We start from the raw sequence: 27,798 nt of genomic DNA on the forward strand, positions 1-27,798 counted from the left end.
GTTTCTGAACAACATTTGCTTTTCATTTAAAAAAAATCTCATAACATGTATGCTAGCCTTTTGGACTCTGAAGTTATTAATTAGAAGCTATTTTTCTGAAAGTGAATCTATATTCTTTCACAGTGCCAAGCTAGATGTCTTTATGAGATGAGTCTAATCTGGGTTTGGGATATCCTTTTTTTTTTCTTTTTTTTTCCCATTTGGGGAGGGAGGTTGGATTTGTTCCTGAGCTTGTTCTGATTGACCTGTTAAAATAATCTTCTGTGCTCATGTCTTTCTATGTATGTTTGGAACATTCCCAGCTTGGAACCTGTAATGTTCAAGCCAAGTTTCTTCAGTATGAGGATATTCTTAAAAGTAGATTATTTCCTCCTTTTGATCTGTAAACCTCCTGTCGGAAAGGAGCAGTATCCCTTTAGAGTGGTTGTTAAAAGGGGTTAATGTTTGATCAGTGAGCTATATTGTTGAGCAAACTGCTGCGTAAACGTATTGGAGAGAATTAAATGGCAGAAACTTCTCCTGTGCAATTGGCTTTTACTGTATGCTCCTGTTGATCACAGTATCTCTTACTTTCTTAGTTTGAGGGTTAAAAGTACTTTTTGTTGGAGAAATAAGAAGTGGGCTGGTGAAGAGAGAATAAAACCTAGTGGATTTAATCCCGTTTAGAAACCCTAACTTAACTCTGAAGGGGATACTGTCTCTTAACCCTTGCTATAATTCTTTGTATGGAAGGTAGATAATACTAATAACATTGCCTGATTTCTCTGCGTATTATTACATTTAGCCCTTTGAGTCCTTGCTGCATATAATTTCAACCAGGCTGCTTTTGTCCCCCCACTAAATTGAATTTCTCAGCATTGAAGCATCTTGATGTGCAGCCATTAAGATCCTCTGGTTTCGTTGGCAGCAAGAGCTGACCCTCATTTGTGACACTCTCAAAGGGTTAGCAAGATTTCTGTAGCTACCTACCTGCCTACCTACCTGTAAAGTAGCTCTTCTTTGACATTGAAAATCTTTGTATTTTAATCAGCGCCTTATTATTTTTTTGGCTGCTTTTCTGATGTCTTTTTTTCCATTTAGACATTTTCTGTGTGAATGTGCCTTTTCGAACTTGCTTTGGTATATTCCTCTGCAAATACTGATCTGCATGCTTATTCTGATGACTTTTTTTCCAGCTCTTCTGTACCACTCTCTTGTGATCTGTAAGTCCTATGTTAATAAATAATTCTTTGGCATATTTTGAAAGTGTGGGGATGTGTGTAATTTGTACTTTTCTAGAGATAGACCAAAGAAATACCTGGTCCATATCAAGTTTAAACCCTCCTGTGGTTAGAGGATTTTTTCCCTTTTGTTGATTTTGTTTCCTCAAACAACTTTCTCCTGAGAAAGTATTGGGTACATTTAGCCTTTTTCCCCTGTAATTCCACTGATATAAATTTTTAACATGGCACTGGATTAAAATATAACTTTAAATGTTTAAAGAAAAAAAGCTGTAAACCTTATACTACTTTATGTAATAGAAAATGTACTCCTTTCTTCTAGTGAAGAAACTGGATAGACTTTATTGCTTAGTAAACATCCCCAGAGCTGTCTCCACTAGGAGTTGTACTGTGAAGAGAGGGGAAAGGTGAGGAGGGAGGCCTAAGAGTTTAGTGTTGAGGAGAGAGGGACACATCTGCTAATAACTGGGTATCTGTCCATTTAATTTAAAATAAATTATTGAATGGTATTGAGATGGACTTTGGAGCACAGTAAGTGTAGACTGATTGATAATCTCTGTAATGGAAAGTGTTCAATGTTAATACCGGGAAGTCTTCAGGACTGAGTTTGATTTAAGTTTGAAGTTGGATGCTCGACCCTCTAACTGTCGAGCACATTATCTTTCCAACTTCAGAATGTATTATGAAGCCACTCTCGGTCTTTTTTAACTTAATCCATAAAGCAAGTTCTTAAAGCGACTTTAGGGAATGTCTCAAAGTAAACTTTGAACTCTTTCTTTTCTTTCCTTTTCCTTCCTTCCTTCTTAATGGAGGTACTGGGGATTGAACCCAGGGCCTCATGCATGCTAAGCATAAGCTCTACCACTGAGCTATACCCCTGCCCCAAGTTCTTTTCATTTTTAAGAAAATAAGTTTAGAAAGATCCACAAAAGTTAGCAACAAAAGCAGGCCAGATTTGGAATTTTTTTTTTCCATTTTAGAGTATAATAATAGTGAAAACCCTTGGGAATACTATTGTTTTTCAGACCCGAAATCCAAGACCAATAAAAACCTTGGAAAAAAACAGTTATTTCCATGGTTTAAATTTTTCTTATATTTTGAGCTTTAGTAAAGCTCTTTGTTCTTCTTAAAAATTTGAGGCAGAAAGGAAATTAAATCATTGAAGGTGAGGATTTTGAATAGGATTCCTGAGAGATTGCTTACAGTATCTGAAATATTACATTTAAAGGGGAAAAAAGTTGCATATTGGGGTTTAGATTAACTCTAAGAAAATCTGTGTTTGCTACTCAAAACATCGTGTTTTCCAGAGCATAGTACTTTAGAAAGTTGAATAATACTTGGTTTCCAAAACCTTGTATGAACATACGTTTTAATTATGTTGTGTGCTAATTAGGAAGACAGAGATTTTGGAGTGGCCTCCAATCTAGTGATAATACCAGTTGCCCATCATTTAGAATTTTCCAGTGCCATTTATAAGACCAGTCTTGTGGTGGCTTTAGCTAAGGAATTCCTTTGTCAGTGGAATTATTTAGTGCTGGATTAGTCTGTCTGGGACTTCTTTATTTTAATTCCTTTCTGCATTTGAGCAGGCTGCAGAAAATAACTGAATATAACTGTGCATAAAACATAATCACATTTGCAAATTGAGCAATTGTTTCCAGAGTAACATGACTTTGTAGGGAGGAAGTTTTAATAATACGTGTAATAATACAAACTTGCAGTAGGGACTTGGAGAACTCTATTCTGTAAGTTCCAACAAACAAACAAAAATACGGTTTTGTTTACCCCAATGCCCAAGTAAAGTAAGATATGGTTAGTGCTTGACTTCACATATCAGTGTCTGAGAAATTATACAAATGTATTTATATTTTACGTTCTATTTTTCACATTAAAATCCCTGCTGATTTTTAACAGTAGCTAATGAACATGAAGGGGATACTGGCAATATCAAAGAAGCTGCACCGAATAACTCAAAGAATCAAAGTATTCTTCCAGCTTTGTTTTTCCATCAGTTGAATACTTTTGATAAGTTGCTTTAGCTATATAGGGTCAGAGAGAGAGAGAGGCATGTGCATAGGAGGGTCTCCTGGGTGCTGCCCTCTCCCTGGCATGGCCGAAAGGCTCCAGTTGTGATTGCCATCCTCTGTGCTTGATGTTTTTTAGATGAGGTCTTTAGTGATGTCCGTGAGCAGTCCCACTGTCTATCTTGGCACCATTCCTTGGCCTTCCAGCCTCCTCTGACTGAAAATATCCACAGGATTGCCACTTTCCTTTATTGACCCAGAAACCTGAAGGTGCTTGCTGATAGCCTGGACAGCATTTAAACCACAGATTTATATGAGTCATTGCAAATGAAGAATGGGAGGTTTCTATGCAGATTAGAAAACACTGGAAGGCAGTTACACAGCAGTATGTTATGACCTGTCATGCTTACTACACTGTGATCACTGTCATTGCTGTTTTGTACAATAGCACCTATTAGGGTGTTTGATACCTAGAGGACACAATCAGACCAAGTTTTATGGTTAATAGAGAACATGAATATGACTGATCTCAGAAGGTAGAATAAGGCTAGGAATGGAAAGAAGTTTATCAGTATTTCATAATTTGCTTTGGTAAGTGGAGTTTGGATTAAATCAGTATTGGAAAATTAAAAGTTATTTCTTCCTTAGTCCAGTGATCATTTTTATTGCTCTGTAAAGCAGTAGGGAATAGTGGAATTTGCACATGTATCTCTTCTTCTAAACCCCTTTTTCAAAAGCCAGTAACTCTTAACCACTGGGCATAGCCTTACAGCCTTAGAAAATGTCCACTGGGGTAGGTATGGCCTTTTGTGTCCTGTGGTGGCAGTTCACAGTCTTTGTTCCAAGAAATACCTTGTTTTCGTGTACGGCCTTCATTCAGAAGGGTATGAATAGAGGTTGTGGAAGAGACTGATAGGGTTACTTGCCAGCATAAGCACCAGCATAAGCAAGAAATCCATCTCTTGATTTGAGACCCATAATGGAAAGCAGATTGTATAGTTTATTCTTTCGGCCTTAGTAATAGCACATTGCTGGTTGCAAACAAATACGTATATTACGTATATTAAAGCACACAATTTGGTGCATTCTCTGTGTGCAGTTGCAGTTCAACCTAGCACAGCCTGAGAGTTCTCCAGTTGAATTGGAAGTACAGATTCTCTGTTCCTTTTATTGCATCTATTCTGTTTTCTTTTCGTTTTTCTCTGGCAATTTCTACAATTCACCTATCAAATTGCAAAATAAAGTGTGTGCTATTCCATATTATTTTTTTAGGTAGGGCTTCCATCACTCATGTTGTAGGTTTTACAGAATCTTTAATATTTTTAAGATCATCATACAATATGTATCATTTGACTGCTTAGGAAACAGAACTATTAACATGGGAAATGAGGAATTTTCTTGATTTAACCTACCCTCAGTAAACTGATTTACCACCTTTTTCTTAGAAAATGACTTACTAACATTCACCATGCCAGGAAATACTGCTCTATTTTTATATTATTTATAAATGCTAAGGTTAGGAATACAGTGTTCTCATGTTGCTTATGTAATAGGAATACTTCCTTATGTGTTCAGATGAATTGCACTTTAATTTTTTATACCATATATAGCCAATAAATAAACAAAAGTAAAATTTAAAAGTCAACCTTGAGGCTTTACTTTCGTATAGCCTGTACAATTACTTTTCATTATTTTTTTAACATATAAAATATTTGGCTTTCAGTCTTTCATTTGGTCATTTCTGTGAGTTGCTCCAAAAGGCAAAATGTTATAGTTATTATCGTTTTTAATAAAAATAAGATTTGCTGAAGACCTGTAAAAGCCCTACAGCTGAGATATTCCCTTATTGCTTATAATGCCTTTTAGCTGATACTATTACAGTGACTTCAGTTTTTAAAAACAACAGCAACAACTTGTTTTTTCTTGCTGCGTAATTACACAAAAGGGTCTTTTTTTTTTTTTTATTACCATAGCAACTTAGTTGTAATGTTTGAACAAGAGCTTAACTTTTTATTAAATTTATCTTTGGTCTCTAGAAAAATGGCTACCCTTTTAGTAGATGAGATTCAGGGAGTAGTTCATAATTCAGCGTCTTCAGAGAGCTTTCAGGTAGGACCTAGTAATAAAAATAGTCATATTGTGAAACATTCTTCTGAATGTATCCCCTGAAGACTCATCTTGTGTTTAACTGCATCTGCCTCCTGAATGAATTTCCCCTCATTTGAGTCAGGGCACCTTCTGATCCCTTTAAATAGTGAGGAAAACAGTATAGCCAGAGACCAAGAAAGCATTCCGCCTAAAGTCTTATTTCATTCATTCTAAACTGTACATTTTTCCACATGAATCTTGGTTTTTTTGGCTCCTGTTTAAGAAGCTAAATTTGAAGGGGACGATTTGCACTACAGAATTTTTAAATATACTGCCCTGTGAAAGTTACCTGCTTTTCACTGATTGACCTTTTTGTGCATCTGGGGTTTTCCATTTTTATTATTAATTCAGCACACTTTTCCTAATAGGGTTTAAGGAGAGAGAGAGAGAGATCTGGGGTGTGCCGTTAGAAGAGCAGTGACCGGAGCCCCGACCTCTCATGAACTCCGCAGCCTTGCTGCGCACGAAAGACCACGTGACCCAGCGTAGGCTCGCCTGTTGACCAAGTTAGGAAAATCTGGGTCACAAAACTTTTGAGCATTTTCCTTGTAAGCCGTATTTGTGGTTGTCAGGGAGAGAATCTTGCATTTGGCCTTCTTACCTCGTATACAGTGACTGAAAAGAAACTAAACACCTGTCAGCCAGACTGAGTGGATGGCGCTGCTGGAAGGGTGGCTTCTCCACACCAGCGTGACTTAGCCTCAGTTGGTTTTGCTCTATGAAAATGGGCAAGAAACTTTGCCTACTAAGACCATTAAAGTGATGGTTTGACTTTTCATTTTTACTTGGAAACAATTCTGTTGTAGGCCCTAAAGTAGCAACTGAAAGTCAAATTGAGGCTGCTGGCAACTCCGCTGTATCATAATTGCTGTATTGCTCACCAGGCGCTGGGCGGGGCCGTCTGTACATGATCAGTTCATGTCACAACTCAGCCCTTCCAAGTACACGGTCTTCTCTCTTTACAGCTAAGCAAACCGAGGTTGAGAAATGTTAAATGGTGTGTCTAGTGTCACACAGGTGGTAGGTGCCAGAGCTGGGAGTTGAGCCCAGGTCTGCCTAAATCAAAAACCTACATTCTGTTTTATGCCCTCTCTTAAATTAGACATGTATTAAGAATGTAAAATGAGTCTTCTGCCCCAGCATTTCTTTCTTTTCCTTTTTCCTTTTTTTTTGTGAGGGGGTTACACATAGTTGAAGGAGAAGCAGGAGCCCAAGAGGACCCAGCCTTTGATTCTACTTTTTAGGGACTAAAATAGTTTAGATTGATTTTTCTTTCCTCATACTCCATCACAGCAATATGATGTCCATATTGACCAAAATAACATCTAGGTAAGTAACTGCTTAATTAAAATCTCACGTTTGGCTTTACCTGAGACAGAAACTCCTAATGATTTGATTAAAAGTTAGATAGCATTATTTTCACATTAGTCTTGAGAAATTGCCCATTTTTAATTAGTCTGTCATGTCCATTTCATATGACCATGTTATAAAGGAACATTTTCCCACAAAGTCAAAAAGAGACATGTTTTAGGCAGGGAATATTGTAAATATATTTGAAAGTTTATAAATTAACGGACAGTTTATTTAATGACCCTTTTCTTATATCAAACAGTATATATATTGGTGTATGAACCTATCTTTTTTTTAGTAATTTTAATATCCAAAGAAAATGGCTCTTTGTTACTAAATATAAATGCAAACTTAAAGCTAATGTAAGGGTTTTTAAAGATCAGATTTTATAACCCAGCTCCTTTAATTTTAGTACAAGCTCTAAATTTAGTTAACTTCAACATAGCATAGAGTGAATCAACTATGCTGGATATTTTGCTTCTGCAGTTTAGGGCATTTTGCCTGAATAGTGAGCTTGCCTCTAATTGTGGGGTCTTATTTCCCTTTCAGATATAGAGGACTTAAAATATGCTGCTTTTGGAACCTGCAGCAGCAGTTTTGCAGTGAGCACACTCACGAGCTATGACTGGTCAGACAGGGATGATGCCTCTCAGGGCAGAAAACTCTCCCCATTTGTCCTCTCAGCAGGAAGCGGAGCACCTGCAGCTGCCTCAGTTCTTCAGAAGAAGGAGACCTTGTTTGGCAGTTCCGAAAACCTCACTGTGACATCTCTCTCCAAAGTCACAACCTTTGCAAGTGAGGACGCTCTTCCAGAGACTCCCTTTCCAGCTTTTGCCAGTTTTACAGATGCGATTCCGCGGGCCAGCGAGCAAAAGGAATATGAAAGCGGGGACTATAAGGATTTCACAAGACAGGACCTGCCTACAGCTGAACGGAGCCAGGAGGCCACGTGCCCGAGCCCAGCCTCCAGCAGCGCGTCTCATGACACCCCCAAAGAATGTGCAGATGACTTTGGGGAGTTTCAAAGTGAAAAGCCCAAAATCAGCAAGTTTGACTTTTTAGTGGCCAATTCACAAGGCAAAGTGAAATCCAGCGAAGAAATGATCAAAAGTGAGCTGGCAACCTTTGACCTTTCTGTCCAAGGTGAGTGGCTTTCAACGTAGATTTTACGGTCATGGTTTCTTCCACTGCGGTGTTAGATGTTCTTTCTTAGAATAAGAAGTTGGTCCCCGGGTTAGCAGGAAATAGATTTTTCCAGCGTTTAAAATCAGTCAATTACAGATAGCCATAAAAAATGGTGTCCCTGAGATTGAACTGAAATTAAACCAGTATCCCTCAGATAAAGGCTTTTGGGGCTAAAAATAAGCAGAGCACACAATGTGTTGTTCATTTGCTTGTTTTGGCCAGAGGTGTGCTGTGTTAAAAGAGCCAGAGAAATGGTTTGATCCCTTCATGGGCCTGTGAGCTCTGCTCTTTCCCTGGCTGCAGACTGTATCTTTTGGTCCAGAGGCTGCAACAAGGTAGCTGTGGATCTGGATTCCGTGTGCAGACCCACACGGAAGATTTTTTAATATGTGAAGCAATTGTAAATATATAAAAATCTTGACACTTCACAGCCTGTATTTCTAGCTTTTCTTGAAAAGTCGTAATATCTGGCAGTAGTCAGCCTGCATTCCCACCTCTTGACGATGAGCGGGAGCTGAGTAGCAACGCCCCCTCTAACAGATGAGTTGTGCGCTCCCCAGTGTCACAGTCACCACCACTTCCATCTCCACCTGGCCTGCTCTGGTCATTTACTTGACTTAACATGCTCTCTGAAGGCATTTGAGTTTGCCCCCTTTTGCTTTAATCCCATCCGGCAGAAGAGCTCATTGATTTCCATTAGATTGAGGGAGATGGAGAAAGTTGGTGCAAGTCCGTAACTAATGACTGGAAAAGCAACATACCTCTTACACACTGATACTTTTGTAAGAAAGACACTTTTGTCCTCCAGACTCCAGTGATTCTGCACTTAGGATTATGGAAGAATTGTGATAAATTGGAGAAGAGTGATGGAGAAAATGAAAGGCAGGGAACCCAAGCAAGGGAGAACCATTCAAAGGGTTCAACTCGTAGCTTGCCCGACAGAGTGAGGGGTGTGTTTCTGAATGCCTCCCGACTCAAACATCTCAAGAAGAGGGTCATGTTAGCAAGGAGGAGCCTCTGCTTGAACTAAACTGAGTAGTCAGGACCTCTGTGCCATCCCCTCCCCTCAGGGTCACACAAGAGGAGCCTGAGCCTTGGTGATAAAGAAATAAGCCGTCCTTCCCCTTCCCCGGCTCTGGAGCAGCCCTTCAGAGACCGCTCCAACACGCTGAGCGAGAAGCCTGCGCTGCCTGTCATCCGCGACAAGTACAAAGACCTGACGGGGGAGGTGGAGGTGAGCGGGGCTCCTCGTCCGCGGGGGCGGGTGAAAGACGCACCCCAAGAAGAAGCGCTTGCAGCTTTCACCTGGGGGAGTGAGGGGCAGAAGGTCACAGGCACCAGACGTAGCATGTAATTGAAGTGAGAGAATAGTGACATTAGCCCTGGATGAAAATGCCTCCCAGGCGTGGTGTCGCTGAAAGTAGTTAGTGACCCTAAAGCTGAAATTCCTCGTGGGCCCTCACAAGGAGGGAAGTGTCTAAGGGAGTTCTTTTTGAGCACGTAGACTGCCTCATCCTAGTGAATGGTAAAACATCAAAATAGAGGAGGGGGGAAATGTTCCGGATCTTCTGTTTATGTCCGCTGCATCTTCAGGACACGCGTGGTTTGATACGGGCTCTTGTCCTAGACACCTGCATGGTACCTTGAAAGAAGTTTCTGCTACTCATGGAACAGATGAGGCAACATGTGTGAAGGGAATCGATCAGGAAACATTTCCCTCAGATTCACAAATCATGGGCTTGAAAGTTACATTTATCAGGAATTTAAAATTGCCATTAGTGGGTTCAAAAGATAAACAGTAGTACTTGAACTGGAGTGATTCTCATAAACAGGAAGTCTTCAGTACTCTGAACTGACAGAAGGCATAAATAGGATTCCAGGCATGTCTGTGTGTAACCCAGAACTTCTTATAAAATTCACAGGAGAATGAGAGATACGCGTATGAATGGCAGAGATGCCTGGGGAGTGCCCTCGAGGTGAGTATGTCACTTTTGTGGTGGTCACACGTATGGAAATGCCTCTTGTGTCATTTTGCCTTCTTGGTTCATTTGGACGGACAGAGAGCTCTACCTTAATGGCCTTGATGGCCCTGTGCAAAGGGAAGCTGTGTGGAAAGTCGTACTTCTTAAGTGAGGCTGTTTTCACATTTTTAACAGCAGACACAGCTCATTTGTTCCTTGTGTCCTCTTCTGTCCCTGTGTTTAAGAAATAATAATGATATCATTATCTCTGCCTAAGTGAAAATAATATTAAAGCTAAAGAACCTCTGTCTTTCTTCTTCCCCCCAAAAATGGATGATCTTTTCTTCAGTGTCAAGATGAAATTCTCAGATTTGTTTCGGCGTAGTCATCTACATACATCAATCAGTCCTGCTTTGTCACCCCTCCTGGCTTTCCTTTGGACTTTCTGCTAATAGTAAATTGGTTTGTAATGACTTTTCTTGATTATATAAGCTGATGTGATTTCATTTCTTGTAGGTCATTAAGAAGGCAAATGATACCTTAAATGGAATCAGCAGTAGTTCTGTGTGCACAGAAGTAATTCAGTCAGCCCAAGGCATGGAGTATTTATTAGGTATGTTTTTTTAGATTGTACTTTCCCCAAATCATGGCACTTTGCGATCCTTTCAGTTGTCCCTATGTTAGTAGTTTAATCTAGCTCGCTCAAGCTACTGTGACTTCACTAAGTAGCATCTGCATTTGTAGATAAGACCCTTAAGTCACAGACAGGAATAACTATTTGACTTAAGGTCTCTGTGGCCAAACTTCCCAGTCCTTATGCTATATATATGTTTATATGTGTGTAAATTACATGTTACTGGTTTATCAGGGTCTGAACTAGATGAGGCATTAAAATTAAATCCCTGGGTCTCCAATCAGTTCTTACCATGCCATGTTGAGTTCTTCCTCCCTATCCCTTACTAACATCCCAGGTTCCTCAAATTCCTGCCTACCTTCAGCTGTCAAACATCCCAGTCCAACTTGAAACCTCAAACCTCCATCTCTGTCCAGTCCAGTGATCCTCTTCTCCCCAAGCTCAGGCTTGTTCCATGGCCAGAGCCACGTGCCCTGGACCCTAATGTTTTTGAGATCTTTAGTTGCCTTCTAGGTGAGGTCTTCCTGGCCTCCCTTACTCAAAACAACAGTCCCCTGTCCCCTGTCCCCACCCTGGCACTGCCTATCCCTGTCCCTGTTTGGTTGTCTCCCTAGCCCTAATACCTTTAATATCTTAAATATTTTACTTACTGTTCTTATTTATTATGTCTCCCTCCCTCCACTGGAATGAAGCTCCAGGAAGGGAGGGATTTGGGTCTCTCTCGTTCACAGCTGTGTCTTCAGCCCCTGGACTGCTGTGTAGCACGTAGTAGTCACTCGCTAATACTTGCTGAACGAGTGGCTGTGAAGGGATGTGGGCTCCCCTTTACTCCTGCCATCTTGCTCTGGTTCCTTTTTCCTTCTCAGATAGGCACAATTCTGCTTCATAAACAGATGTTCACTGGGTAATTTTGCCTGTCTTTCCTTCTGGTAGTGCCCTACTATGAAAGATCGTCTTAGAAGCCCCCTCACTTGGCTTAGTTGGGCAGTAATTTCCTGCCCTTCCCCTGGAGAAGAAGGGGCAGTCCATAGTGCTGTGTACAGGCTGAGGAGGTACCACTGAAGACCCCCTGGAGTTCTTCCAGGCCTCTCTCAGAGAGGCGGGGGAGGGTTGGGTGTGTGGCTGGCAGCTGTCCTTGGAATATGGAGACCCTGGGCACCTATCATCCTTGCTGGAAGAGTTCAGCCACAATTCAGAGACCACAGGAAAAGACCGGTTCTGTGTCCTGTTAAGTGTTTAAAAGATACTTGAGGCCACAGAGTTTGTAAATCTTAGGGCATTCAGAAGAGTGAGCTGTTTCTTAATTACAGCCATACCTTGGAGATTTTGCGAGTTTGGTTCCAGACCATGACAATAAAGCATACATCGCAGTAAAACGAGTCACATGAGTTTTTTGGTTTACCAGTGCGTAGAAAAGTTACGTTTACACTATACTCTCGTTGTTAAATGTGCGATAGCATGTCTGAAAAAACAACGTAAATGCCTTAATTTAAAAAGTCTTTATTGCTGAAAAATGCCAGCCATCATCTTAGCCTTCAGTGAATTGTAATCTTTCTGCTGGTGGAGGCTCTTGCCTCTTGTTAATGGCTGCTAACTGATGAGGGTGGTGGTTGCTGAAGGCTGAGGTGGCAGTTTCTTAAAATAAGACAGCGATGAAGTTTGCCTCATTGATTGACTCTTCCTTTCACAAACCATCTCTCTGGAGCATGCAGTGCTGCTTGATAGCATTTTACCTACAGTGGAACTTATTTCGGAATTCAAGTCAATCTTATCAAAACCTGCTGCTGCTTTGTCGACTAAGTTTATGTAATGTTCTGAATCCTTTGTTGTCATTTTAACAGTCTTCACAGCATCTTCACCAGGGTTAGATTCCATCTCAAGAAACCACTTTCTTTGCTCATCCATAAGAAGCAACAGCTCCATTAAAAGAATGACACAGCCATTGAGGACAGGATAAATACTGGTTAGAACCAAGTAGGCCCAAGATGGCGGAAGATTTGACTTGCAGTAGACCTTGAGCCTCATTACGTACTCATTGTAATATATTAGCATGCTCAGTGGCACACCTGTAGGCATGATGACAGTTCTGAGGCGACCATAAACGGCCAAAAAAAGTGGGCAGTGGCCCAGTTCCTGGAAAGCCCTGCCCCTTCCCTAAAATAGTTGGAATAATCCTCCAACTTGTTGGCACATGGAATTACCCAGCCCAGGAAAACTAACCACCCCTGCAGCCTGGGCCACTTTGGCCGTCTGAGACGGGCCACATTCTGTCTATGGAATGTGTGTCTCTCTAAATAAACTTGCCTTCTCTTTAGAAAAAAAAAAAAAGGAGGAGCAACACATCATCATTAAAGTTTTACTATGGGATTTCAGCGTTCACGCACATCTTCAGGCTCCACTTCTAATTCTCTTGCTGTTTCCACCACATCTGCAGTTCCTTCCTCCACTGAAGTCTTGAACCCCGCAAAGTTACTCATGAGGGTTGGAATCAGCTTCTTCCAAACTCCTGTTAATGTTGCTATTTTGACCTCTTCCCATGAATCACGAATGTTCTTAATGACCTCTAGAATGGTGAATCCTTTCCCAAAGGTTTTCAGTTTACATTGCTCATATCCATCAGAGGAATTACTATCAATGGTAGCTATAGCCTTACAAAATGTACTTCTTAAAAAATAAGACTGGACAGTTGAAATTACTCCTTGATCCGTGGGCTGAAGAATGGTGTTGTGTTGTGTGGCAGGCATGAAAGCATTCATCTCATTGTATATCTTTATCAGAGCTTTTGGGTGACCAGGCGCATTGTCACTGAGCAGTCATATTTTGAAAGAAATCTGCTTTTCTGAGCAGTAGGTCTCAGCGGTAGGCTTAAAATAGTAAACCATATTGTAAACAGATGTGTTGTCATCCAGGCTTTGTTGTTCCAGTTACAGAGAGAGCACAGGCAGAGTGGATTTAGCATCATTCCTAAGGGCCCGGGATTTTTGGAGTGGTCAGTGAGCACTGACTTCAACTTAGTTACCTGCTGCATTAGCTCCTGACAAGAGAGTCAGTCTGTCCTTTGAATCTCTGAAGCCAGGCATTGACTTCTCTCTAGTATGAAAGTCCTGGATGGCATCTTCTTCCAGTAGAAGGTGTTTTCATTGAAAGTCTGTTGTTCAGTGGAGCCACCTTCGTTAATGGTCTCAGCTGGTCTTCTGGGAAACTTGCAGCCTGTGCATCAGCACGTGCTCCCTCCCCTTGCATCTTACGTCACGGAGATGACTTCTTTCTTTAAACCTCGCGAAGCCACCTCCGCTAGCTTCACACTTTGCTGCTGCTGCTTCCTCACCTCTCTCAGCCTTCAAAGAATTGAAGAGAGTTAGGGCCTTGAGCTGGATTAGGCTCTGGCTTAAGGGAATGTTGTAGCTGCTTTAATCGCCTATCCAGGCCACTGAAACTTGCTCCATGTGAGCAGTAAGGCTGTTTTGCTGTCCTGCCATTCATGTGTTCACTGGAGCAGCACTCCTTACTTCCTTCAGGAACTGTTCCTTTACATTCACAATGTGGCTCCCCCTTTGGTGCAAGAGGCCTAGCTCTTGGCCTGTCTTGGCTTTTGACGTGCCTTCCTCACTAAGCGTAATCATTTCTAGCTTTTGGTTTGAAGTGAGAGACATAAGACTTCCTTTCACTTGAACACTGAGAGGCCATTGAACACTGAGGGTTATTAATTGGCCTGATTTCAATATTGTGTCTCAGGGAATAGGGAGACCCAAGGAGAGGGAGAGGGACGGGGATGGCAGGTCAGCGGAGCAGTTAGAACATACACTGCATGGTTCATGGCGCCCCAAAACAACTATAATAGTGACATCAAAGATCACCAGTCATCGGTCACCATACCAAATAACAGTGAAAAAGTTTGAAATATTGTGAGAATTACCGAAATGTGACACAGACACAAAGTGAGCAAATGCTGTTGGGAAAATGGCTCTGGTAGATTTGCTCAGTGCAGGGTTGCCACGAACCTTCAGTCTGTAAAAAATGTGTATCTGGAAAGCGCAGTAAAGCAAAGCACGATGAGATAAAGTGAGGTAGGCCTGTGCTTTGTGATTTACTGACGGTCAGATTCTTTTATAATGTTAATACTCCCTTTTCAGCAAGTTGAATGGTATTTCCCAAATTCAAACAGATGGGACTCATAAGGAAGCGGGGGGGAGGGGTGCTAATACTTGCTTAGTGCTTGCTACTGTTGTAAGGCTTCTACAGTATTAACCTATTTAATCCCCTCAGCCATCCTTTGAGGAGGTACTGTTATTATCCCAGTTGTACCAATGAAGCTGAAGCACAGGGAGGTTATGCGACTTGCCCAAGGTTACACAGCTGGGATTTGAATCCTAGCGGTGTAGCTCTGAGGTCTGTACTTTTACCATAAAGTTAATGCTGCAGGGCTACGAGCTGATCGGTCCCAAGGAGTAGTAAGTTCACCTCTGTCCAGATCTCGTCCCTGTTTCCACCTGGGACGTCAGCCAGCAGTAGCACACTGCCTTGTCTGCTCACCCGCTCCTCATCACTCCAGCGCCTAACTCTCTACCCTCTCACCCTGTCAGGTGTGGTCGAGGTGTACAGGGTAACCAAGCGTGTGGAGCTGGGGATAAAAGCCACTGCAGTGTGCAGTGAGAAACTCCAGCAGTTGCTAAAGGACATCGATAAAGTATGGAATAACCTAATTGGCTTCATGTCACTTGCCACACTCACGGTAAGCCCACTGGATAATTGAGCAGTTACTTTCCTTCCAGAAACCTAAGCTGTAAAGCTGAGTGTACGTTCCAGTGATGGCACTTAATGGAGGATGAAGGTGCCCATGGTATCATGTTAAAGGAAGAAGGGAATATTTGTGCTGTTAGTTGGTAGTACCACGTTGGCTTCTGGATAGTGCCCAGGCCTGTTGTACCTAAAAAAAAAAAAGGGAATGTAGGAAAACGTTCTTTATCCACATCCTTCTTAATTCATATATAGATATACACACACACGCACACACACATACACACACATATACACACATACACACATTTAGCAAAGCATTGGTTTGAGTTTCTCCCTTTGCATTTCTAGTTATTTCTGTCCCCATATGTGTCCTTTTAAAAAAACTGTATGATGAAAACACTAATTCAGAAAGATGCATGCACCCCAGTGGTCCTAGAAGTACTATTTACAGTTGCCAAGATATGGTAGCAACCCAAGTGTCCATCAACAGATGGATGGATAAAGAAGTTTGGGGCAGGGGGATGTGTGTAATGGAATACTATACAGCCATAAAAATGAAATCTTGCTATTTGCAACAACATGGATGGACTTGGAGGGCATTATGCTAAGTGAATAAGTCAAAGACAAATACTGTATGGTATCACTTACGTGTGGAATCTAAAAAGATACAACAAACTAAGGAATATAACACAAAAGAAGCAGACTTCCAGATACAGAGGACAAACTAGTGATTACCAGTAGGAAGAGGGAAGAGGGAGGGGCAATGTAGGGGTAGAGGATTTAAAGTTACAAAACTACTGTTTATGAAATAAATAAGCTACAAGGATATATTGTACAACACAGGGAGTATAGCCAATATTTTATAATATAAATGGAATATAACCTTTTAAAAGTGTGACTCACTGTGTTGTACACCTGAAACATATAATACTGTACATCAACTATACCTCAATTAAAAAAAGTTTTTTTAAAAACCTAAGTAAAATAAACAAAAAATTGTATGATAGATACTATTACTATCCTGTGGTTCATTTAGCCTTTTTATTTTCTTAGGGTCTTGGATTGTTTTCATCTTTTCCTGTTACGAATAGTTTTACTCTGAGCATCATTAAACAAATGACTCTTTCCCCTTTCGGGGACAGAGTTCCTCCAAGTTTACTTAAGAGGTCAGAGGCGTGGTTGCACGCGTCCAGGCGCGCACGCACTTAGCTGCTATTACAGGTGTTACGTGGCTTTCCGGGGGGCATGGGGCTGGTTGACAGTGCCACCAGCAACATATGTACATTTCTTTGCATTGTGGTCCAGCTTTGTCGGTTTCTCAATTTAACAAGTGTGTAAATGAGTCCCTAAAAGTGTTTTTTATATTTCATTCATTTCCCGAGATGCTATCCAGTGTCCCAAATGATAATTTACTCATTTTATTTCCTTTATGTGTAAACTGATCATGTCTCCTTTGACCATTTGGCCATTTACTCAATGAAAAATCATTATTGACCATACATATTTCATATTTGTGACAGATTTATACACACACGTGTGCACACTTACAGGGTTCTAACAGTTTTTTTCCTCCTCTGTTTCCTCCTTGTTTTTATATTTCATTGGGCAAAACTATTTTATTTTTATATATTCCTACTTACTCAGTTTGTCTCTGATAAAATCCTTTATTTCACGATAGTCAAATTTATCTCCCTTCCGCAGCTGGAATAAGTACGCGGTTCCATTTTCTTTCCCTTCTCCCTGCCGTGTGGGGGGCAGCGGTTCTCAGTGCGCTGCACTGATAGCCAGGTGGGGTCCCTGCTCTCCCAGCAGCGTGCCCTCAATGGCAAGTCTCACCATTGTTATGTTGTGTCTGGTTTGTAATACCAAGTCCTTAAAAAGTTTAAATCATTTCCAAAATCTCTATTTTGTTTTCCTTGAGCCATTTTTTCAATTTATGACCTAAAATCATACAGTTTGAGTAATTATTTTTTTTAAAATACTGTTGTGGCCAGTACAATAAGAAGTGAAATAGAAATATTTCGAAAGAAGAGATAAATTTGTGTTTATTTGGTGACATGAAACACTTCTGGAAATCTGAATTCAAGAGGTTAAATTTAATGAACTTGGCAAAAATTCATAGCATTCTTACATATTAACAATAGTTATAAAATACAAATGAAAACCTCATTTTGTTTAATGTAGTAAGTCATTCAGGCCCTTCTCAACACTGGCCATATAGCTAGGGTTACTGGTTCGTTTTTTTATCCCGTCAGTCTGTTCTGCACACCACTATTGATTTTTTCTGAAATGCTAATCTGACTGTCATTTAAATCCCATTTAAAATCCTGCAGTGACTCACCAGTCTTCAGAATCAAGTTTAAAAGCCTTAGCTCATTGTAAGGTCTTTTCTGTCACTTGGGTTGCTCTGGCTTCTCTTTCCCTTTTAGAGTGCTTTCCCCTCTGGACTCTGCGTCATTGCCCCCAGAAGTCATTCCAAGAGGCCCTCAGTCTGAATCAGATGCCCTTCCTGTGTGTCTCCTTGGCACATTCTGTCACCACACTTAGCACGCTTCTTGATGTTGTGTCTTTTCTTATTTCTTGCCCACTAGCTTCTCAGCTCCTTAAAAGCCGGACTTTGTCCTTTATTTCTTTTTGTTTGTTTTTTTAACTGAAGTATAGTTGATTTACAATATCGTGTTTGTTTCAGGGGTACAGCATACAGATTTGGGTTTTTGGCAGATTCTGTTCCATTAGGAGTTACTATAAGCTATTTGGTATAATTCCCTGTGCTATACAGTAAACCCTATTGCTTATCTGTTTTATGTGTAGTATATATCTGTTAATTCCATACTCCTAATTTGTCTCTCCCCACCTCCCTCTTCCCTTGGTACAAGTTTGTTTTCTGTGTCTTATTCTGCTTCTGTTTTGTGTATACATTCATTTCTATTTCTTAGCTTCCACATATAAGTGACATCATATAGTATGTGTTTTTTATTGTGTTCTAATAATGTTGGGTGGGACTTTGTACTTTGGGTTTTATACTTTTTTGAACTTTGTTTTTGTCAAACTAGGTAAGCATTTTTATACCTCATTATTTTAATAACTGGTTTAAATATTTTAAATGGATAAGGAAAATAAAACAAAGGAAAAATGAAAGTAGGGAAGGTAAAGTCACAGGATGAAGTGAAGTGTACAAAAATGTGTGCTTTTGAAGTGCTGGCATTTGCTAGTGGTGAGCTGTACAGTTAACTTGACCCTTCCTAAGCACTCATGTAAAGAAGACGTGATCTGTTCCATGATTCACTGGATTCATAACATAAAAATAAACCCTCCACTCAGGAAACATTATTTCTGGCATTCATATCAGAAATGTGTAGGTTCTTGTAAAGAGGAAACTAACCTAATCTATATTATCTTCAAAAATACCCTTTCAGTAAATAAAACAACAGGTTTCACTGAGTAGTTTCTTGGGAGATCTCTTCATACAGATTGGATGGCAAGTTCCAAGTACAAATTAGTGAAAAGTCAGTCTAAGTGGGGAAAAAATAGATGAGATGGTAAACGAGAAAAAAAGTGTGGCGCTGCATACTGATGGTGGTCTCAAGTCTTTGTGGAAAAAAATGTGCAAATCAGTGAGAAATGTACCAGCACCCAGTAAAATCAGGAGCAGAAACATGAAGTGACTCATAAAAGAGAGGGGCACGGGTAATCAAGAAACATTAATTCAGATTAAAACAAGCTTTCATTTTTTTACCTCCTGATAAGCCCAGTTTTGGGTTTGGTTGGTTTGAATCCTGCTGGTGGTAATGTGTAAAACTGGGCTTTTCCTTAGGGCATTTATTAAGAATCAGTTTATGAGGAAATTGGGACCACCCTATGGGAAAGTGTTCGGCAACATGTCTTCCCCTCTGCCTGTGAACTCCTTGAGGACAGGGACCAAGACCACATTTCGTTCCTCTTTTGTCCAGTGTGAGCACAGGAAAAGCTGGACGAATTAAAGGTTGACTGAGAATTCCACTTCTAGGGAAACCTCCTAAGGCCAAACCTCTACATACAAACTCACAAAAAGAAGCAAGTTAAATGTGCAAGCTGTTCTTTGTATAAGTGAAAAATTGAAAAATACCTAAAAGTCCAAATCTGGAGAATTAGTTAATTGTGTGAATCTTCATATTAGGATGTTACGCAGCCATTCTTTCAAGGAGCACAAAGTCTGAAATAACATAAAACTGTTATTACAGGGCCGGAAGGAAATCTGCCCAAATGCAATAGGGTTGTGTTTGGGTGATAAAACCCTGGTCTTTTTAAAAAATATTTCGAGTGAAGTTGGTTGGCTGGTGATGTACATGGGGTGCCTGTGAGGCTGCGTGATGGAGAAGGACGTGTTACCAGTTACTTGTCATAGAGTCCAGTGTGTCACCTTTGCATCGTTAGCGTCGCCCTTCATTAGAGCCTCTGTACTCAGTCTCTTAAAAAAGTCTCACCTCAAAATCCATTTGTCCCGTGTTTTTATAGCAACAGGCTATCTAAGGCCACGCATTAGGAATCCAGAGATCAGTGTGTGTCTGGGTTTCTCCTAATTTACCCACCTTCTGCTCCTAAGCTTGTACTGATACAGACCAGACTAAGCCTCAATATCATTGTCATCATTAGCCAACTTGTACTGAGTATCTACTGTGTGCATAGGTGTGATTGACTTAAGGCAGCAGTCTTGAGGGTAGGTACTGTGGTTTCCCCCTGGCACAGATGAAGAAACTCAGGCACAGAGATCTTGGTGGGACCTGGCCTCAGTCTGAAAGTCTTAAGTCTGCCTTTTCAACCTCTGTTCTCTGTTGCCTCCTCAAAATAGGCAAGTTGGGTGGGTAAAACCAGAGAGCTAGAAGCCTTTTGGGGGGCAGTAGGATGTTACTTAGCATGAAGGTTCATGAGATGAAACAGCAGGAGTCTGTCTTGACAATAACTTGATATAAACAGTCAAGTTCTTTTGTGTGCATTTTTTCCCGTTTATATCCCCAGACTGTAGAGTAGCTTAAAAGATTCCCCTTCTCCACTTGGATGTTAAGGCTCTTTGTTTTGGGTGGCAATCAGTTTCTTACTGTAATTAACACTTTGAAAACTAGATTTCTATACAGACCCTCAAATACAAACCCATCTCGTCTCCTCTGGTGCTGTTAGAAAAATGTCTGTGATTGCAGAGCATCTTCCTTTGCCTGTGAACTCCTCAAAGTTTCCACAAAAGACCAGGCGTGTTAACCAGGTATGTATTAGTGCTTTTAGGTCCGAAGATAAGTGGGGAGAATCTGGGCCTGGATTACTGCTTTGAGGGAGCTGCTGTCAGTGGGTGAGGTGGGAGCCAGGTTCATCCTTGTACACCTTGCTCAGAAAGGCTTGCCTTCTAGACTCTGACCCTCTGGGCCTTTCTTTTCTTTTTTCTTTTTTTGTAAAAGATACATACAGTAAAATGCAAAAATCTTAATTATACCACTGAGTGGTTTTGACAGATGCATGCCCTATATAACCCAGGCCCCTATCAAGATACAGAAGAGCCCATCATCCCAGAAGCTTTCCTTAAGCTCCTTGCCCCATCGCCCTACTTAGAGATAATCTGTGTTCTGATTTTTTCACACTAAAGATTAGTTTTGCTCAGACCTTTTTAAAGAAGTCATAGGATTTGATTCTGTGATTTCAAAGAAAGCCTTCTGGGTTCGGTCACCCATCTAACCTGGGGGTGTCGTCCTCTCACTCGCAGTGGTTCTGAATCCCTCCCTCCGCATGGCAAACTGGGTGAACAGGAAGAGTGGCCAGGCGTTCGTGCCCCCTCCTTCAGGCTCCTGTTAGGAACATCCATTTCTAGCACCACGTCTAGATGCTAGAGTGATTTTCCCTGACTTTTTAGACACCAGGTGAGGGTAGGTGTCTGCCACTCGACAGTACAAATTGTACATGAACACCACTGAGTATTTATTTCTCCAGTTACCCATGCTCTTCACATTATAATTGCTTTTTTCACCAGGTTAGCTGTGACAGGGAAATAATCATTCTCAACTCAGCTATTTTTCGTTATTATACCGTGTTATGTCCTGTTGATAACTGGTAGGTCCTCAATCTATAAAACTTACTTGAACAGCCCACTGCACGAAAAATAGCATTTTACAGAGGAAGTGTAAGGTGAGACTTGTCTTGAAGAAGCTTTACTTTAAAAAATAGGTGTAAATGGACACAAACCAGCATCTGTGTAGTTTAATTCATTTGGAACGAAACTATACAAACTCCAAGGACTCTTTATTAGAGCCTCAAAGCAGAGAAACCGTCACGAGGGAGGGAGGCATGACTGAGGTTGTATAGGCAGCTTTTAACTTTTTTCCCCATTGCTTCATCGTAGGTAGAATTTAAAGTTACTTAATGAACTGAATTGCCACAGTCAGCCTCTTTGATTCCAGTTCCACTGATGGTTACTGTTTGCACCGAGAACTCTGTGCTGTATGCTTTACCTTCCTCTCATTTAATCCTGGCGACAATCCCACAGGGTCAGTAATGTGATCCCCATTTGTACAAGTGCAGAAATTGGGGCTCAGAGAAGTTGAAACTTGCCTGAAACTGACAAATCTGGGATTTGAATGCAGATCATTGTTTAAAAATCCATTCTTCCTATTGTGTTAGTCCCAGCTTCCAAGGTGCTAAAAAATGACTTGTGTCTTCCCACGAAGACTCCCTGAAACTATTCCCATCAAAAGGAGGCTGCGTTACTTTTCTCCAGAGAAGACGTTCCAGGATGCAGCAGTGATGCTTGAGCTAAGGAGAGCAGAGTACACGGTCGTAACCTCCAAATCTTAGTATTTCTTTAAGGGGAAGTTACACCAGCGAAGTTCTACGTTTCTCTTTCCCTTTGATGTTCCATTTATCCGTGGACTGAAACTCCCTCTTGTGGTAAAAAGCGTCTCTCCTCTGGGCACAGACTGAAGGAACTGTTTTCTCTCAAGAGCTAAAAATCACCTATTTTAGTGATTTAAGTGAATTGTTATCTTAAGGTTTTATCTCATGGTTGTGGGTTGAAGTTCTATGGGTTGGTAACAAAGACTCAGTCCTGAAAAACAGAATGAACCCACTTTTGCCATATAAAATCTACCAGAAGAGCGAGGAGTGTTTTTCTCTTGACCTGTAGTCATTTGGAAATCATGCAGGCTCTGTGATTTCACTGTTACCCTCAGTATAATCATTCTTTCCTTCCTTTCAGTGTGAAATAAGCAGTGAATTTCAGGCTACTTACTTCTTATTGCTCTGGCATATCAGGAGAACCGTTTATTTTTAATAATGAGAGCATTTTAGTCATCTTGTCAGTCTACACAGCACTTGAGCCAGGGTCTTCATCACGTCTCTGCGCGGCTGTCTAGAGTTGACAGAAGGTGGGTGTGGTAGGTGGATATGGTCGACAGAATAATGCCCTCCCCCCAGAGATGTCCACGTCCTGGTCCTGAGAGCCCCTGAACGCTGTACCTCATATGGTAAAAGGGACTTGGCAGATGTGATGAAGTTAAGGGTTTCCGGATGGGAAACTTATTCTGGATTATCTGAGTGGGCCCAGAGTCATGGCAGGGGTCCTTAGAAGAGGAAGGCAGGAGAGGAAGAGGAGAAAGAGCAATGCGACAGTCGAAGCAGAGAAGCAAAGGTTGGCCGATGCCCCACTCTTGGCTTTGAAGATGGAACCATGATCCAAGAAGTGTGCAGGCAGTCTCCAGAAACTGGAAAAGGCAAAGAAGCAGACTCTTCCCTAGAATTTCCATAAGGAACGCAGTGCTGCCAACCCACCTTAGACTTGTGACGTCCCGAACTGTAAGAGAATAAATTTATCTTGTTTTAAGCCACTAAATTTGTGCTAATTTGTTACAGCAGCAATAGGAAAAATTACAAAAAAAAAAAAAAAGTAACCAGGAGTGGTTACATTGTAACCAAAACCAAAGGTATAGAATTGCCTGGGGGACCTGTGTCTAGATCACTCTGTATCAGTCAGGTTAGGTTATGCTGTGGTGACAAATACCACCCTCCCCTCCTTCTCAGCAGTGCAAAACAGCAAAGCTTTATTTCTAGCTCCTGGTGCATCGCCATCTCAAGTCGGAGGGTCTCCGTGCCGTGTCCTTCTTACTCAGGGGCCTGGGTTGACAGAGCCTCCACTGTGTGGAACATGGTTGGTCAGCACGGGAGGATCAAGGGGACGTGACAAATAGTACATTGGTCTTAAGTGCTTCCTTCCAGAAGTGACATATGACTTACCCTCCCAGGCTGTCACAGCATGGCAAGTTTCTCAGCCGTGCCTGATTGAGAGGGACAGGGGAGGCCCATCCTGCTGCTTGTCTGGAAGGAGGAGAGGAGGGCTGTTGGTGAAGAACACTAATTACTACCAGACTCTTCTTCCTTAGTAATGATTGTCTTGGATGCCGTGTAAGTAGCTTATCATTGGCTAAAGATTCAGGATTTCGTATCCCAGTCTGACTCTGAGACTTGTCAGCGTACGCAGGTCACGGATAATAGAACTTTTTTATCTTTACTAAATGTGTGACATACTTGCCAGTGAAAGTAGGCGATACCCTATTTAAGGTGGCCTGTGGAGGGCATACCTTCTTCTAGAATTAGGGCCATTTGATTGGTGTCACACTGTTAATGTGTACTACAGTAATCCCCCAAATAGAAGTGCATTTATAAAGGTTAATTTTGTCATTTGAAAGATTAATTTGACTACAGGGTAAGTTGTTCAGAGCCTTATGATTTTTACTGGAGATTACAACATGACCTTTTCGTTTGCTTCTTTTATTCCTTTGGTAAATAGGTATTCAAGAGTTTTTACTAACTTGGTTGATTTCAAGATTCAGTTTCTCCAGATTCTAATTATTTCTCAAATAGTCCTTATTCAGTAACATGGTAAATGTCTATAATGTAGATTACAGACATGCTACTATGTTTTTAAACTCTTCAAAAAGCTTGTTAGATTTTATTTGTCAAAGTGAATAATTGTGATAATTATTTAGAGTATTTTATCCTTTCCAGAGCACTTTTTATATATCTGTGAGGGTCCTAACACCCACTGAGGGAGAAGTGGGGGGGGCAAGTGAAATTGTTACCATTTTACAAGGGACAGAATTGGACAGCAAACTATAGTGTGCCACTGGCTTCCAGATTTGACCAAATGGCCATCATTGCACTGGGGGAAAAACAAAACAAAACAAAAAAACCCTCTGTCTTGGCTAAGGCCATGTAGATTCACCTAGATCACAGCCATCTTTCACCCAGTTGAAACATCCACCTCCCTTTTTCTTCTTTGAAAAGTGTGATCTGAATGGATTCAGCCCAGGTTGGTTTAAGAGAGGTTTGTGGAGCCTAGCAAGTGATTTATTATTTCAAATTAGTAAGGCATGGGGAAATAGCATATGTAATCTACACTTTTTTCTAAGGAGAAGCCTTCAACCCCAACCCGGGGAAGGATAATAACAGTTTTGCAAATACAGGGACAGTATTGTAACTCCTCAGTGGTTCAGCTTAAAGTAACTATAGAATACGTAACTATCACTTTGGCAGGAGTTTGCCATCATGCTGGTCACCATAGTATTCACGAGGAAAAACCAGCCAACACGCCAGGCTCCCAGGTCCTTGGCTGTCTTTATACAAGACCCTGGTCTCCTTTCCACTTAAGACACCCACCTGCATAATCACACTGGACTGTGTTATCACATCACACTGCAGTGCCTGGGCAGTCATAAACTCTGCCATCTTTCTGTGCCCAACTTGGTATCTCTAGAACTTTCTTACACTTGCCTTACACTGCTCTTGTTTTTGGCTCTCAGCACAGGACAGTTGACCCTTTTACTGTCCTATATACTCCGTTCCATCTTTACTTCCTTTCCCACCTGTTCAGTCCTTAGCAATTGAGGCTATTGATGTCTGTCCTAGGACAATCACCTGTCCCGATTTGCTCAGGACCGAGGCATTTCCTTAGCGCTAACACGGGAACAGTTTTGTACAAACCAGGAAAGCTGGTCACCCTGGTCTACTCTGTCCATACGTGGAAATACTACATGGTGGTGCTGCAGGCGTCTCTCTCTAACTCGTGTCCAGTGACATCACATTGGTAGTTCGAAATCAACCATGGTGGCAGTTTTTAGACCATGGAAATCAACAAACACTACAAAGCCGGGCTCGACTTGTTTTGTTGATTATCTAGCCTTAGGATGACAGAGAAAATGTTAATAATGCACATTAAACTTAAAAGTATGCTGTTTGTAGCCATTATATTGTGAATAGAACAAAAAGTTGAGGAAAGATTCTCCAGTATTCAAGAACTATTATCTGATCCAGCAAAGCAGTCACTCATGTATTTGACAGATGAGTGAAGTTCTGAAATCTGTCTGTGTAGTTTCACTCTGGCCTTAGTCCTTCACTTGAAAACATCATTCACGTCAAAATTAACACTCCTTTAGGAAAGCAGGGACAGCGTGACTGTGGATCTAAGAGTTGGGCAAAAATCAAAGGAAGAACAAGCGACTGAATGGAATTTGCAGTAAAGATGACTGTATATTTTATTTGTAAATTGTGTGCTGCACAGTAAAATTTATAGTAAACTTATGTATGTGGGTTTGTATATATATGTGTATGTGTGTATATGTATGTGTGTGCATACTTTTAACTTTTTGGAAAGTCAGTTCTTAATGGTGGGGGAGGGGAGCAACTTTGCCCCCAAATTGGCCAGGGAGCCTCAGAATATCCTACAATGCGGACAACAGGCCCTTCAACAAAGAACTGTGCAGCTTAAAATGTCAGTGGTGCCAAGTTTGAGAAACTCTGCTCTAGGGCACACGTAAGGAAAATCAGGTTAGGTATGTCTTTTTTCACCTTAAGAATCCAAAATCTGTTTTTTTTTTGTTTTTTTTTGGCTCGTTCTTTTGGTTGTTTTTGTTTTGCTTTGTTATTCAAATGTTTTTCTTAATTGAGGGACAACTTATATACAGTGAAATGCACAGATCTTAAATAGTCGTATAACAGTCCAGTATAGTTGGGTCAGTTTTGACAAATGCATACCACCATGTAACCCACACCCCATCAACATGTGGTGTTTTCATCACCCCCTAAAGTTCCATTTTGCTGCTTCCCAGTCAGTCCCCTGATCTGATTCCAAAAACAACCATGGATCCATTTTGTGTAGCTTGCTGTCACCATAGATTTGCCTGTTCTACAACTTAACATACATGAAATTACGTGGTATGTATGTTCTTGTGTCAGCTTCGTTTACTTAGCATGTTTTAAAAATTTATCTTGTGTATATCAGGTTGATCCCTTTTCTCACTGAGTAATATTCCATTGTATTAATATACTATGATTTTTTAATCCACTTATTTACAGATGGATGCTGTTTCCAGTTTTAGATAATATGAACAGAGCTGCTGTGAACACTTCTTGTACAAAGACTTCTGTTAACATGTTTTCATTTCTCTTGGATGAATATGCAGGAAATTACAAGATTGTATCATGTACATGTTAACTTTAAGAAATTAACAGCTGTCAATCACCGGGCTTTATTTTTAAGCACAGTTTACAATGTTGCATCAATTTATGGTGTACAGCGTAATGTTTTAGTCAAAATACGTATATTTGTTTTCATATTCTTTTTCGTTTTGTAAATAAGTTCACTTTTTTTTTTTTAGGTTCTACATATGAGTGATATCATATGGTATCTTTCTTTCTCTTTCTGGCTTCACTTAGAATTACGATCTTCAGGTCCATCCATGTTGCTCCAGATGGCATTATTTTATTATTTTTATGGCTGAATAGTATTCCATTGTATAAATATACCACAACTTCTTTATCCAGTCATCTGTCAGTGGACATTTAGGTTGTTTCCATGTCTTGGCTGTTACAAATATCATTGAGCTTTTAATCATTGGGCTACACATTCTGCATAAATTGGTTGTGAGGAATAAATTAAATGATGCATGTGAAGAGCTTAGTGTGGTGCTTAGCACAGGTGAGGACTTGACCTGTTAGCTGTTGTTATGTTTACTCTCTCTAGCAAATAACGTCCACACCTCTCACTGTTGAGCACCGGGCCTGTATGGCCCTCTGCCTGTCACATCAGAACCTAGCTGTCCCACAGGCAGCTCCAGGGCAGCTTGAACCACACCGGGCTCCCCTGCTCCGTCTCCGCACAGACTTGTTCTCCCTCACCTGCCCCGTCAGGGTGAATCCTCCCGGAAGCCCAGTCCACCCCACTCCTCGCGCATCTCACAGACACCCCCCCCCCCCAGGACTGTCGATTCTCCTGCCCTCCCCACTGCTGCTCCCTTCGTTCTGACCTTCAGTGTCTGCCCCCTGGATCGCTACAGCGGCCTTGTGACGGAGGCCTGTACCTTGAGGACTTTCACCCCCAACTCACTGCCTTTCTGCAGCCAGAGGGGTCTGTCCACAGTACAGACCTGATCCGTCATCCTCCAATGAAGACCGTGAAGGGCTTCCCTGGATAAAGCCTCCGCCCCACATACTCCTCCCGAGGCCTTCGTGCTCCAGTCTCACCTCCT

The 27,798-nt window shown here is 41.2% G+C and overlaps 1 protein-coding gene across 10 annotated transcripts in view; it reads left to right on the forward strand.

Annotated features, from left to right (window-relative positions):
• Positions 1-27,798, forward strand: part of SYNRG (synergin gamma) — a 78,732-nt gene that overhangs the window by 46,594 nt on the left and 4,340 nt on the right. For 9 of the 10 annotated variants that reach the window (XM_032498288.1, XM_032498285.1, XM_032498287.1 and 6 more), the window contains 5 exons: positions 7,292-7,885; positions 8,998-9,161; positions 9,850-9,903; positions 10,405-10,501; positions 15,106-15,254. In XM_032498288.1, coding sequence (XP_032354179.1) covers positions 7,292-7,885; positions 8,998-9,161; positions 9,850-9,903; positions 10,405-10,501; positions 15,106-15,254 — 1,058 coding nt within the window. Of the gene's footprint in view, positions 1-7,291; positions 7,886-8,997; positions 9,162-9,849; positions 9,904-10,404; positions 10,502-15,105; positions 15,255-20,361; positions 26,898-27,798 lie in introns of those variants that run through there. The other variant, XM_032498290.1, reaches the window with a different exon arrangement.

The sequence above is a fragment of the Camelus ferus genome, chromosome 16, assembly GCF_009834535.1.
Source record: "Camelus ferus isolate YT-003-E chromosome 16, BCGSAC_Cfer_1.0, whole genome shotgun sequence".
Taxonomy (NCBI): domain Eukaryota; kingdom Metazoa; phylum Chordata; class Mammalia; order Artiodactyla; family Camelidae; genus Camelus; species Camelus ferus.